General features: G+C 53.2%; 1 protein-coding gene across 5 annotated transcripts; it reads right to left on the reverse strand.

Annotated features, from left to right (window-relative positions):
- Positions 1-624: 624 nt before the first annotated feature.
- Icoslg (inducible T-cell co-stimulator ligand) lies at positions 625-10,932 on the reverse strand. Of its 5 annotated transcripts, none has more exons than XM_006256262.5 (7): positions 10,705-10,932; positions 8,926-8,981; positions 8,097-8,456; positions 6,244-6,537; positions 4,629-4,790; positions 2,972-3,001; positions 625-2,268 (listed from the first exon to the last, which is right to left on the reverse strand). In XM_006256262.5, the coding sequence occupies exons 1-7, from the start codon at positions 10,713-10,715 to the stop codon at positions 2,258-2,260; spliced, it is 924 nt and encodes a 307-aa protein (XP_006256324.1). In that variant the 5' UTR covers positions 10,716-10,932; the 3' UTR covers positions 625-2,257. The 5 variants fall into 5 exon arrangements, with proteins under 5 accessions (XP_006256324.1, NP_001414305.1, XP_006256323.1 ...); NM_001427376.1 differs by having other exon boundaries at positions 8,926-8,978; positions 10,705-10,912; XM_006256261.5 differs by having other exon boundaries at positions 625-3,001; positions 8,926-8,978; positions 10,705-10,924.
- Positions 10,933-11,289: the final 357 nt, after the last annotated feature.

The following is an 11,289-nucleotide window of genomic DNA, read 5'->3' on the forward strand; positions in this document are numbered from 1 at the left end:
CTCATTGGAGGCATGGGTTTGTCCTTTGTTTAAAAGGTTGGACTGGGGGGTTGGGGATTTAGCTCAGTGGTAGAGCGCTTGCCTAGCAAGCACAAGGCCCTGGGTTTGGTCCCCAGCTCCGAAAAAAAAAAGAACCAAAAAAAAAAAAAAAAAAAAGGTTGGACTGGGAGGGAGATACAGCAGCCAAGATGGTGCTGGACCAGGTGGGGATGGGTACTGTGTCGAAAACAAGCCGAACCATCCTAGACCCACTGCAGGGCAAGCTATAGTGGAGAAGAGCCATCTTCTCTTGGGGCTGGCCATTCCAGAGCCACAGCTGTTATCCCAGGCCAGGGTCTCTGTCAGGAATGTCTGGACTGAAGAGGTGCCTCACTTCAGAGAGGAACCAGAGGCACTGAACGTGATGAGCTCCAGCTGGGGCCACCTGCCCTGTCCACCCACCAGGTGACCCCCTTGGGACATTTCTGGGGTCTATGGGAAGCTGGGAGAGACCTCTGGCTGTAATGAACTGCCCAGAGTGATGATCTATATCCCCTGAGGAATAGAGCCACCCAGAGGGGTAGCAACATTTGGGCGGATGGAGCCAGGCACACCACACTGACACAAGCCACCAGACGCAAGGCAGACAGCACATCTTATGTTTATTCCCTTGCCGGGTTTCTGGAAGTCACTATGCCCCATCTACAAACTTAGATAAAGAGTGACCGCAAGGTTCTGGGCTGAAGGAGTCAGGGGTTACAAGGGCAAGTCTCACGAATGCTGATGTGCTAAGGGTAAGGGGGGGGGGGTGCTCCCAGGATTCCACAGGAAGGTGGGGGACTGTTGGGATCAGCAGGTGATGGTGACTACAGGGCCAGTGGTCTATAAAGGGTTCCCAGTGTGACATAAGCAGGAGGCATGGGGAAGGGGGGGTGCAGTGACTGGTGCCCCACGGCAGCTGGCTGGCTCACTGGGTTGACCTCTTCTAACCCTAAACTACCCCTGATGGGGGGTGGGGGGGAGTGAAAGTAGACAGAAGAGCCCTATAGATGCACCAGAGTTCCTGGGACAGCTGAGACATGGCTGTGTCCTGGAACTATGGGCCTCGGGGAGGCCGCTGATTCCCAAACATCTGTCCTAGGGGCACTGCACCCCAGCTCCTTGCACCCCAACTGCTCCTTACGGTCGTTTACTGTAGCTGTCAACTCAAGACCCACAAGGACAGTTGCTGTTCTACGGGTTTAAGTAATGCTTCATTTGCAGGGAGACGTTTCATTGAAGAAGTCGACACGAAGAAGAAAGAGTCCATGTGGACAGGTCTTCATAATACTGGTCCCCTTGAGCCCGAGCCCAGGGTTCTCACTCCTCGTTCCGAAGATTTCTCATATCCGTCAGCACTGAGCCCCAGCCATATAGCAGGCCCCGACTGTCTAGGATGTCCAGCCTCTGGGTGGGAAGGAACTGTGTCCCATTGGTGAGTCCATGCTGCCTAATGCGTCAACCTGGAGCTTGTGCACACCTATGTTTCCAAGCAGCCAACTTTGCGGAACCATCTGGAAAACAAAACATCTAGCTCTATTTTGGCCAACAACGTGGAGAGACCCAGGACACAGGAGCTGAGGTCTCCATGGGCTGCTGAGACTGAGTGGAGCTGACCTCCCGTTTTGTGTTCAGACTGAAAGAGCTCAAGGCTTTCGAGAAGCTTTTATATCCACCACAAGTCAGGTTTGAGGGCCTTCAATGATGGAGAAGCACTTGTGTGTGGCAGACGGGCCATATTTTGCCTTGAGGCATGTCCCGTTGATGTTGCAAGGCCGAGTGCCCCTAATCTCTGAGCCCAGTCATTGTCAGCCAGCAGCAGGTTTTCTGTAGACAGAACCCCATACATATCCTCTAGGAGGCCCAACGAGCTTGAGACTGAAATAAAGTCAAGCTTCCTCCCTCACGGAAGGTCCTGCAGGGAAACAGTCTCCAGTAGATTTTGTAGGTGCTTTCGGAGTGGCTCAAATGCCCTCTTTCAAAGATCCTGGGACTGAGTATCTGGCAGGAGAAGGATCTTCTCACAAGCTGCTTCCTCTCTGTGCTCACGGGAGGCTCCACAGTCTGATGACACCGCCCACTGGAAGAGATCTCCCTCGGGGGTTTCTGGGATCAAGCCTCGGAAAGCCAGGGATTCCTGGCCTTCATCACAGCACGTAAGCAGACAGCTCATTGTCCTCTGTCACCAGGCCTGCGGGAGTCCATTAGAAACCCTGTCCACATCCTGGGCAGAGTTCTGTCAGGAATGGTCTTGGAAGGAAGAGAGAGAAAGATGAAGGCAGGCCCTGCTTCCTCGTGCCTGCCTGGTAAGCTCACTCTACTGGAACCATGCAAAGTTTTAATTTTGGAGACAATGAAATGATTCTTCCCGGGACTCAGGCTGATAACTAGAAACAGCTGGCTAGTACAGCCTCATGACTGGGTAAGGACGAGGTGGCCCAGAATTCAGGCTTCAAAGGGAGTGGGGGGTGGTGGGTGTCAGCCAACAGGCCCCAACGCACCGAGGGGACCACACATACCGACATCTCTACCGTGGAAAAGCCGGGTTCAGGAAGGTGCAGTCACTTTGAGGTAGTAAAAATACTTAGAGCCAGGGATATGTATCTCTTAGTGGTCAACCAAAACCTCTGAGGTGTTTTTCTAAAATCAGGATGTGAATCCACACCTCTGGAGATTGCGGAATCCACCTGCGACTGTCCTTCCAATTACAGAGTGTACACCTCCACCAAGGGACTCTGGACTGCCAGAGTCACAGTCTATGGGTTCTGCAGAGCAGAGGCAGGAGGGACCCAGGGACCTATGACAGGCTGTCTGCTATGCACGGTCCAAGAGCTTCTGCCACAGGACAGGGTTTCTGCAACTCTGGAATCATCAAGTATGGAAAACTGCCCACCGGAGGTGTGAAAGGTCACGACCACTCAGCCAACCGGCCTCTCCCCACAGGTACACTCACCTGTGAGTTCAAGCTGTACAGCCCTGGGTCCTGTGGGTCAAAGCAGAGGTTCAGGCTTTGTTGGAGGATGAGCATACAGTATCATCTTCCCCAAGCTCCCACGGGGGCTCCCCAGAAAACCTTGCTTTTAAGGCAAGATGGATTTCAAGGAGTACGTGTGCAGGGAGCATTTAAGATACTTGGTGTCAGGGCTGGAGAGGGAGCTCAGCCATTGTGGTGGCTGGTTTTGTGTGTCAACTCGACACAAGCTGGGGTTATCACAGAGAAAGGAGCCTCCCTTGAGGAAACGCCTCCATGAGACCCAGCTGTAAGGCATTTTCTCAGTTAGTGATTAAAGTGGGGAGGGCCCAGCCCATTGTGGGTGGAGCCATCCCTGAGCTGGTGGTCCTAGGTTCTAAAAGAAAGCAGGCTGAGCAAGCCAGGGGAGCAAGTCAGCAAGCAGCACCCCTTCATGGCCTCTGCATCAGTTCCTGCCTCCCAAGTTCCTGCTCTATGTGAGTTCCTGTCCTGACCTCCTTTGGTGATGAACAGCAATGTGGAAGTGTAAGCTGAATAAACCCTTTCCTCCCCAACTTGCTTCTTGGTCATGATGTTTGTGCAGGAATAGAAAGAAATCCTGAGTAAGAGAGCGGTTAAGACTTGCTGCTCTTGCAAGAGGACCTGGATGCAGTTCCCGGCACACACGGTGGCTCACAACCATGTATATGTCTAGGTCCAGGGGCTTCAGTGGCCTTGAGCCCTCCATGGACTTCTACACATACATACAAGTAAAAATATTTTTAAAAACGTGAAGTTACTGTCCTTGGCTCAGCCAGGCTGGGGGTTGACCCAGAACTTTATTCAGCTCCCTCCACTCCCCGAGTCCTTCCGGCATTTCTAGACTTTCTGGTCATAGAGCCTGCCCTGGGGCCCACGTGTAATATGTGTTGACTTTTCTACTTTCTGGGCCCGTCCTTGGAGTGTACAAAACTCCAGGCATATACTTGCCCATAACTTAGAACAGCATCCACAGAAATGGCTTCTCTGGGAACTGTCCCTTTAAAGGCTGAGTGCTCACCAGCTCATCCGTCCCACCTCTGGATCTAGGCTCCATCATCCCCTGGAGCCTAGAGTTTCTTGAAGTGTGTTTCTTGTCACTAGCTTGACTCTATTGAAAACGGAGGTTGGAGAGATGGCTCGGTGGTTAGGAGCACTGACTGCTCTTCCAGAGGTCCTGAGTTCAAATCCCAGCAACCACAACGTGGCTCACAACCATCTGTAATGGGATCGGATGCCCTCTTCTGGTGTGCCTGAAGACAGCTACAGTGTACTTATATAAAATAAATAAATAAATAAATAAAAGAGAAAAAATGGAGGGCCTAACCCTCTTCTAGGAGGATTCTGGCTGTGTCACTAAGTATGCTTATGCTTTTAAAATTGCATTTTTTTTTCACGACCGAGTTCCTTTGGCTGTCCTGGAATTCACTCTATTGACTAGGCTGGCTTCGAACCCCCAGAGATGCACCTATCTCTGCCTCCCAAGTGCTGAGATCAAAGGCATGCGCCACCACAGCCCTACTTTAAAATAGGATCTTAAATGAAAATCTTCTCAAAGAGCGTGGGAAGCTGCGGAAACCAGTGCGTTCATAGGTAAACAGTCAGCAAGTCTCATGCAAACCTGTATAGCTCTGGCAGGGACGACGCCTGCATCTGTACAGCACGATGATGAAAATGACAACCACTACCGCCAGAAGTGCAGCTAGGACGTAGAAAAGGACCTTTGTAGCCTCTCTGTGGATTTCCTGTGGCCTCTCTGTGTTCATGCTTCCAGTGAAACTATCTGCGGGAAAGAGAAACTTGGCTGGGGGCGTGGCGGGGCGTGGCGGGGGCGTGGCTCGGCGGGCACTGAGCTCGCTAAGCAAACATTGAGCCCTGGGTTCTGGGCACCACATAAACTGAGCGTGGAAGAACGCTTGGTATCCCATCCCTCCAGAGGTGGAGACAGAGAAGATCAGGAGTTCAGGAGTTCAAAGTCACCTTGGCTACATGAGACCCTGTCTAAAGAAAGGAAATGGGACCAGGGTGGTAGTGGCAGATGCTTTTAATTTCAGCGCTGGGGAGGCAGAGGCCAGCTTGGTCCACAGAGAAATCCTGTCAACCCAACCCCCCCCCCCAAAAAAAAGAAAAGAAAAGGGAAAATGTTCGAGACTTAAGGGCCTTGATAGGGAGAAGTTTTCCCCATGGAAAGAAAGGGTCAGCAGCTTTCAAAAGGCTTCCTGTTATCACTGTGTGAGTTGTAAAATCTCTGGGTACTCTTCAAAGGTCCCCTGGTCCTACTATAAGACTTGGTGTCACTGTCTTCAGGCTCAAAAGGGAGGGGCATGAAAGAAATATGGACTCTTCTGGGGGTGACGCTCTTGGATGTTTCTACAACGTACTGGTGCCCACTAAGAATGCCAGTACCATTACTGACCCCAAAAGAAGACAACTAGTCCTCACCCCACCTCACTCCAGCTTCTGGCCTCCTCTTGCCAGCCTTCTCCCTCTGCGGGTCACCTATTTGGGACACCTCTTATTAATACGATCATTCTTCATATCCAGTGACTGGCTTGGTCCCTTATCTAGGCTAAGACAGCTATGGCCTCTGGGGAAGGTCAGGTCTTGGTGATCCATAGAGGACCCAGCCAGTAGCCAAGGCCAGCTGAATTCCCTGGGATGGGATGGGATGGGATGGGATGGGATGGGGGTGGGGTTGGGGGGGGCACGTGTTCAAAGGCAGAGAATGTGGGGAAGTGTCCCGGTATAGTCCTCCCTCCTGACCAAGTCCTGTTGCTGCTACGACTCACTGACTCAGTGTTCCTCACTGGCTGAAGAGCTCAAGAATCAGCTGCTGTAGGTGACAGGCACACTAATTGCTTGCCTGGACAGTGAGTAAAAGTTCTTGTGAGAGGCCCGAGCGGCAATCTCTGTCCCCACCTTCAGAAACCAAGAACCTCCCCCATTGCCTCTCTCTGATAGAAATCATCTGTAAGAAGTCTGTTTATCACTGTGGACCTCGCCTAACCTATGACCTGGAGGCTCCCAGAGTCCCTAGGCACTGACCTGGGCTTTACCTGCCTGGGCTTCACCTGCCTGGGCCTCACCTGCCTGGGCCCCACCTGCCTGGGCTTCACCTGCCTGGGCTTCACCTGCCTGGGCCTCACCTGCCTGGGCTTCACCTGCCTGGGCTTCACCTGCCTGGGCCTCACCTGCCTGGGCTTCACCTGCCTGGGCTTCACCTGCCTGGACCTCACCTGCCCGGCTGATACTAGTAATGTTCTGGTGGAGAGCCACATTCTCTACACAGCAGATAACATCCACATGGGGTGTCCAAGGGATCCTCAGTGTGCTGACGACGTCATACAGGCCCAACTCGTTCAAGTAGACCGTGTTATTCTGCAGAGTCTCGTCTATTAGGGTATTGTCCGTCCTGTTGATCCAATACAGGTTGGGCTCTGGGTAGCCATTCTTGGACATGCAAGTGAAGGTGCGTTCCTGGCCAGGGTCAGAGCTGCCAGAGGTGCTGATGACAGGCGTACTGAAGTTTGCTGCAGGGAAAGGAGGCAGCGGTGAGGGAGGCTTGACCAGTGGGGAAGTCTGAGCAAGACAGAGCCAGAGAGGCTCATGCCAGCGGTGAGGTGCAATGCCCCACAGATAAATCTTCACTGCCACTCCACTGGCCTGAAACCCATCTAATTAACCGAATTAACTCCCATGGTGCACTGGGAGAATGGATAAGGAGAGAAAATGGGGGAGTGGGGGTAAGAGGGGGCGGTTCAGAGCACTGGCTGTTTGTTCTGCTTGGATTTGATTCTTTTTATTATTATTATTATTATTATTATTATTATTTATTTATTTATTTATTTATTTATCATAGTACACTATGGCTGTCTTCAGACACACCAGAAGAGGACATCGGATCCCATTACAGATGGTTGTGAGCCACGTTGTGGTTGCTGGGATTTGAACTCAGGACCTCTGGAAGAGCAGTCAGTGCTCTTAACCGCAGAGCCATCTCTCCAGCCCCCTTGGATGTGATTCTTAGCACCCACGCTGAAGCTCACAACCACCGGCAACTTCAGTCCCACGAGACTTGATTCGCTCTATGGCCGCCAGACACGCACGCAAACAGAACACCCATACAAATGTTTTAAATGAGGAGAAAAAGAGCTAAGAGAGCCAGCCTGCCCTCTTCTCGGCACCCTGGTCTGTGGTGCACTGAACAGACTCTCTGGCCACACGCTCCTGCCACCCCACCTGGGCTGCCCTCCCATGCCTCTCCCTCCAGGATGGTCTGAAACCTGAAACTGTGGGACATCTCTGTCCCTTGGTTGTCTACATCAGGTATTTTGGTCACAGTGCTGCAAAAGCAATTAATGCGGCTAACAGGGGTGGAGGTGGGGGTAGGGGTGGGGAGAAAGACACTGAGCCTGGTGGGTAGTGACAGCTCCCACACCAAACTCCTGCTCCCTAAGGTTGGGCTGGTTTTCCTCACTGAACACACATTTGCCCCCCACTAAGTGACCCTGAATCCTTAGTGGACTCTAGGCGTTTCCCTAGATTTCTAGCATCCTTTATTCCTTGTGGGCACGCACATTTGAGAATGTGCTGGCTAGGGGGAGGGGCGACCGCGTGTGCCCATGTGTAACAGTACAAACCTCTAGCATTGTTCCACCTTGTTTTGAGGGGCCCAAAGCTCAGTAGGCTAGGCTGGCTAACCGGCGAGCCCCAAGGGTCCACCTATCCACCTCCCTAGTGTTAGACCTAGAAATGCTTGCTACTATGCCTGACTTTAGGTAGGCGGGATGGAATGAAGGTCCTCACGTGTGCATAGTAAAAGCTTTACCTAACGAGCCATCACTCCACCACTCCCTATTTACTCAGTTCTCAGTATCTGCTTCGAGCTGAATTAGGCAACTGAAGACAAAGGTGGCTTAAATGGGCAGTTCTCTGAAACCAGGGGGTCTTGAGTTATGGACTCTGCTAAGATCAGAGCTCCACGGATGCACAGAAGCCCACCACCAAGACAGTTGGGATCGAGATTTTTCTCAGGACTTTCCCAGAGCATCACGCTGGGCAAAGCCAATCTCTGCTTTGAGAGTCTTACCTGCCACACGCAGTCTGACCACCTCTTCCAAGGCCTTGCCTAACACTGTGGACATCCTAAAGACCAAGCACTTGAACTCCTGGGTATCCTGAGGGGTGACATTCTGCAGGTGCAGGGAGAAGTCGCCCTCCTTCATGAGGTCCGGTGACAGATGGGCCCTGTTCTTGTAGGAGTTGCTCACATGGATTGTCGAAGACTCGTTAGCACTGGGCAGGTAATACGTCACCACAGTTTTAGCTTCATCGACGATTTGCCAGTAGACATACAGATCATCCAAGCTGAAATGGCTTCTCCGAGGATAAACGCAGCGGAGCTCCACATCGCTCCCCACCATTGCATTGACTTCTTTAACTTCAGCCTCTGCAGAGGTTCAAAAATGATACAATGTATTTACTTAAGATTCAAACACCCATCCTGGCCCAACCCACCAAGGCAAGAAAGGAATTCATTACTAAGTTTCATTAGGAGGGTGGAGGGTGTATAGTACCAGCTCAGGTATAAGGTGCAAGCTTCCACGGAATCCCAAGGCTGCTCCCTCCCTGGCTTTGGCAAGGTCCTACCACACCCCTAACTCTTCTCAAAAGTGATCCACCATGCAAAGAGACCAGGAGGGGCATTCCACTGACCCCCAAGCAAGAAATGCAAAGAGAAGTGTAAAGTTTGGAAAAGCAACTTCCCTTTATGATCACCCACCCTACACATCAAACCTAGGTATGGGGATCCAGCTTTCTCCAGTGGGCCTCTGGAGAGGCTGTCGGTAGGGGCAGTGGCCAGGGTTTCCCTACTATTCTACATCTATGCTCCACACAGCATGAAGCATCCGACTTACCGACACAGAGACTGCAAAATAGCAGCAAAAACAGACCAGGACCGGAAAAGAACCTGCTAGAAAGACAAACAAGATAGTGTTTCTTTGGGTTGGGGATTTAGCTCAGTGGTAGAGCGCTTGCCTAGGAACTGGGTTCGGTCCCCAGCTCCGGAAAAAAAGGAAAAGAAAAAAAAAAAAAAAAACAGTGTTTCTTCCAAACAGGCTGGCTGGTTTCCGTGGACACAAAGCAGTAGCACCTAGGAAAGATGTGAACTCCCTTGGAGGAGGATCCTTGGCTGCTTTTCCACTGAGACCTCAGAGAATCCAACCAGGACCGTACACTCCCCACCCCCACCCCACCCCCAATTCCCAGAGCCCGAGAGCTCCCAAACTCAGGAAGACAGTTGATTTGTGTGGAAAGTGCTCCGAGAGTCCCCCGCTTTGTGGTCTGTGTCCCCTTCCTGTGACCTAATCTTCTATAGAGGGACATAAGCTGCCTCTGAAAGAGATGGAGACCCCTGACAGCCCCAAAGGGGGCAGGAGAGGGCCATCCGAAACCAAACTTGGTGGGACACCATGTTCCAGACCCTTGGTGATACCCAAAAAGACCGTGTCCTGTGTATCTAAGCCTAACGGCCTCCTCTTACACAGGAGGCCTGGTTGGTGTTGGGAGTGAAGGGGAGAAGGAGAGGCGTGGTGGGGGGGGGGCACTTCACCCTACTCTATCTAAAGCAGCCTTAAGCCAGCGCATGCCTAGTCTTCCGAGACCATCTGTTCCATGGAGGCTCTCTCTCCAAAGCGGCTAAGACCCTGCAGCGGGTCACAGACATTGCACAGCTGCCCACACACCTTTAACAAAACCTCACTCTTTCTCAACAGCAGCTCTGAAATTCTCAGAGATTGTCTCAAGAGAAACCCTTGGGGAGTCACAGGAATGTGTGCGCGCGTGGGCATGTGCATAAGCGCGCGCGCGCGCGCGCACACACACACACACACACACACACACACACAGAGACAGAGACAGAGAGAGAGAGAGCGTGCGCAGAGAGACAGAGAGAGAAAAAGAGAGACAGACAGAGACAGAGAGGACAGAGAGAGCGCGCGCCCTACAGTTACGGTCAGTGGGCAAACCACAAACTCAAGCCAGCCACTGGCCACCAGGCACTCCGTAGCCTGCAAGGTCCCCCCTTTTCTCTCCCTGGAGACTCTGTGGTTAGGACACTTGTGGACTGAGGACTTCACCAAGTACCGTACAAGTGCCTGAGGGAAATGTTTTAGCAAAAAGCCGGAGTGCAAAACTGTCACACACACACACACACACACACACACACACACACACACACACACACACGCCCCTCTCACTTCCCCCTGCCCAGCCTGGATCTGTGAGGGAAGTCAAGTGTACAAGGAGGTGCCCCATCCCCATGCACTGGGTATCAGCTGGCCTTTGAGGTAACACACATCCTTCCTTCTGGGAAATCAACAGGGAGAAGGGCGGCGGCGTCTAAGCCAGTGCCCAGGGCTGCTGTGCGTCTTCACCTTCAGCCCCCGCTCTTGCCCTTCCTCCGCCTACAAGCCGCCCACGCGCCCGTTCTCTTCCTAGGGTGCAGCAGGTTAGCACTGCGCCGCCCCCTGCCGTCCAAGCCGGCCGGTCCAGGTGTGGCCGCTAGCCGTCCGGAACCCGGGACAGCGGCGCCGGTACTGGGCCGCTGCGCTACCGTCGGGCGCTCTCAGCCCTAGTTCGGGTGGGTCCCCGGCTCCCCCAACCCACTTACGGGACACAACCGAGAGCGGACTCACTTTAGCTGCATAGTGCGAGAGCAGACTTCGGGGTGCTGGACCTCGGAGAGTGGAGAGCTGCAGCTGCTGGGGTTCCGAAGTCCTCGGAGCCCACGGAGAATTTGGGGGGCTTCAAGGATTTGGGGCGCGGAAATCTGGGGTTGTTGAGGCTTCGCCGGCAGGAGACAGGCTGTAACTGCGCTCGCAAGCGCTGCGCGCCTGGCCAATTGGGCACAATCGGGATCCCCGCCCTCGGCCCATCCCTAGGGGGAGGAAGGAGGCGGGTAGCTCCGCCTCCGCTCTTCGAGTCGGGAACGCTGCTCAGTCTGATGCTGGGCAGGGTAGGGGATGTGAGCATGAGTTACAGGTGTGAGGGTGTGGGGTAGTTCGTGGATCCCGGCGAGCGCAAAAGGAGGGCCGGCTCCCATGTGGCCGAAAGGCTGGGGGCTGAGGCTTAGGGTGCAGGTGGAAAGACACGATACTCAGTCGCTGGCCCCCAACGCTGCCCAGAACAGCCCAGCCTGGTCGCTGCTTCCCTCTTCTAGAGCCCGGTGTCCGGCCCTATCTTGTAGAGGATGAACCTAGGTTCAAAGCCTGGACCAAGCA

The sequence above is a fragment of the Rattus norvegicus genome, chromosome 20 (assembly GCF_036323735.1).
Source record: "Rattus norvegicus strain BN/NHsdMcwi chromosome 20, GRCr8, whole genome shotgun sequence".
NCBI classification, from domain to species: Eukaryota; Metazoa; Chordata; class Mammalia; order Rodentia; family Muridae; genus Rattus; species Rattus norvegicus.

Bases quoted from the DNA above. Each gene is read 5' to 3' on its own strand.
- Icoslg (XM_006256260.5), bottom strand. The intron at 6,538-8,096 runs GTAAGACTCTCA...CTTTCCCTGCAG, and splicing joins GGTCAGACTGCGTGTGGCAG to CAAACTTCAGTACGCCTGTC. The intron at 4,791-6,243 runs GTGAGGTCCAGG...TCTTTCCCGCAG, and splicing joins TACTAGTATCAGCCGGGCAG to ATAGTTTCACTGGAAGCATG.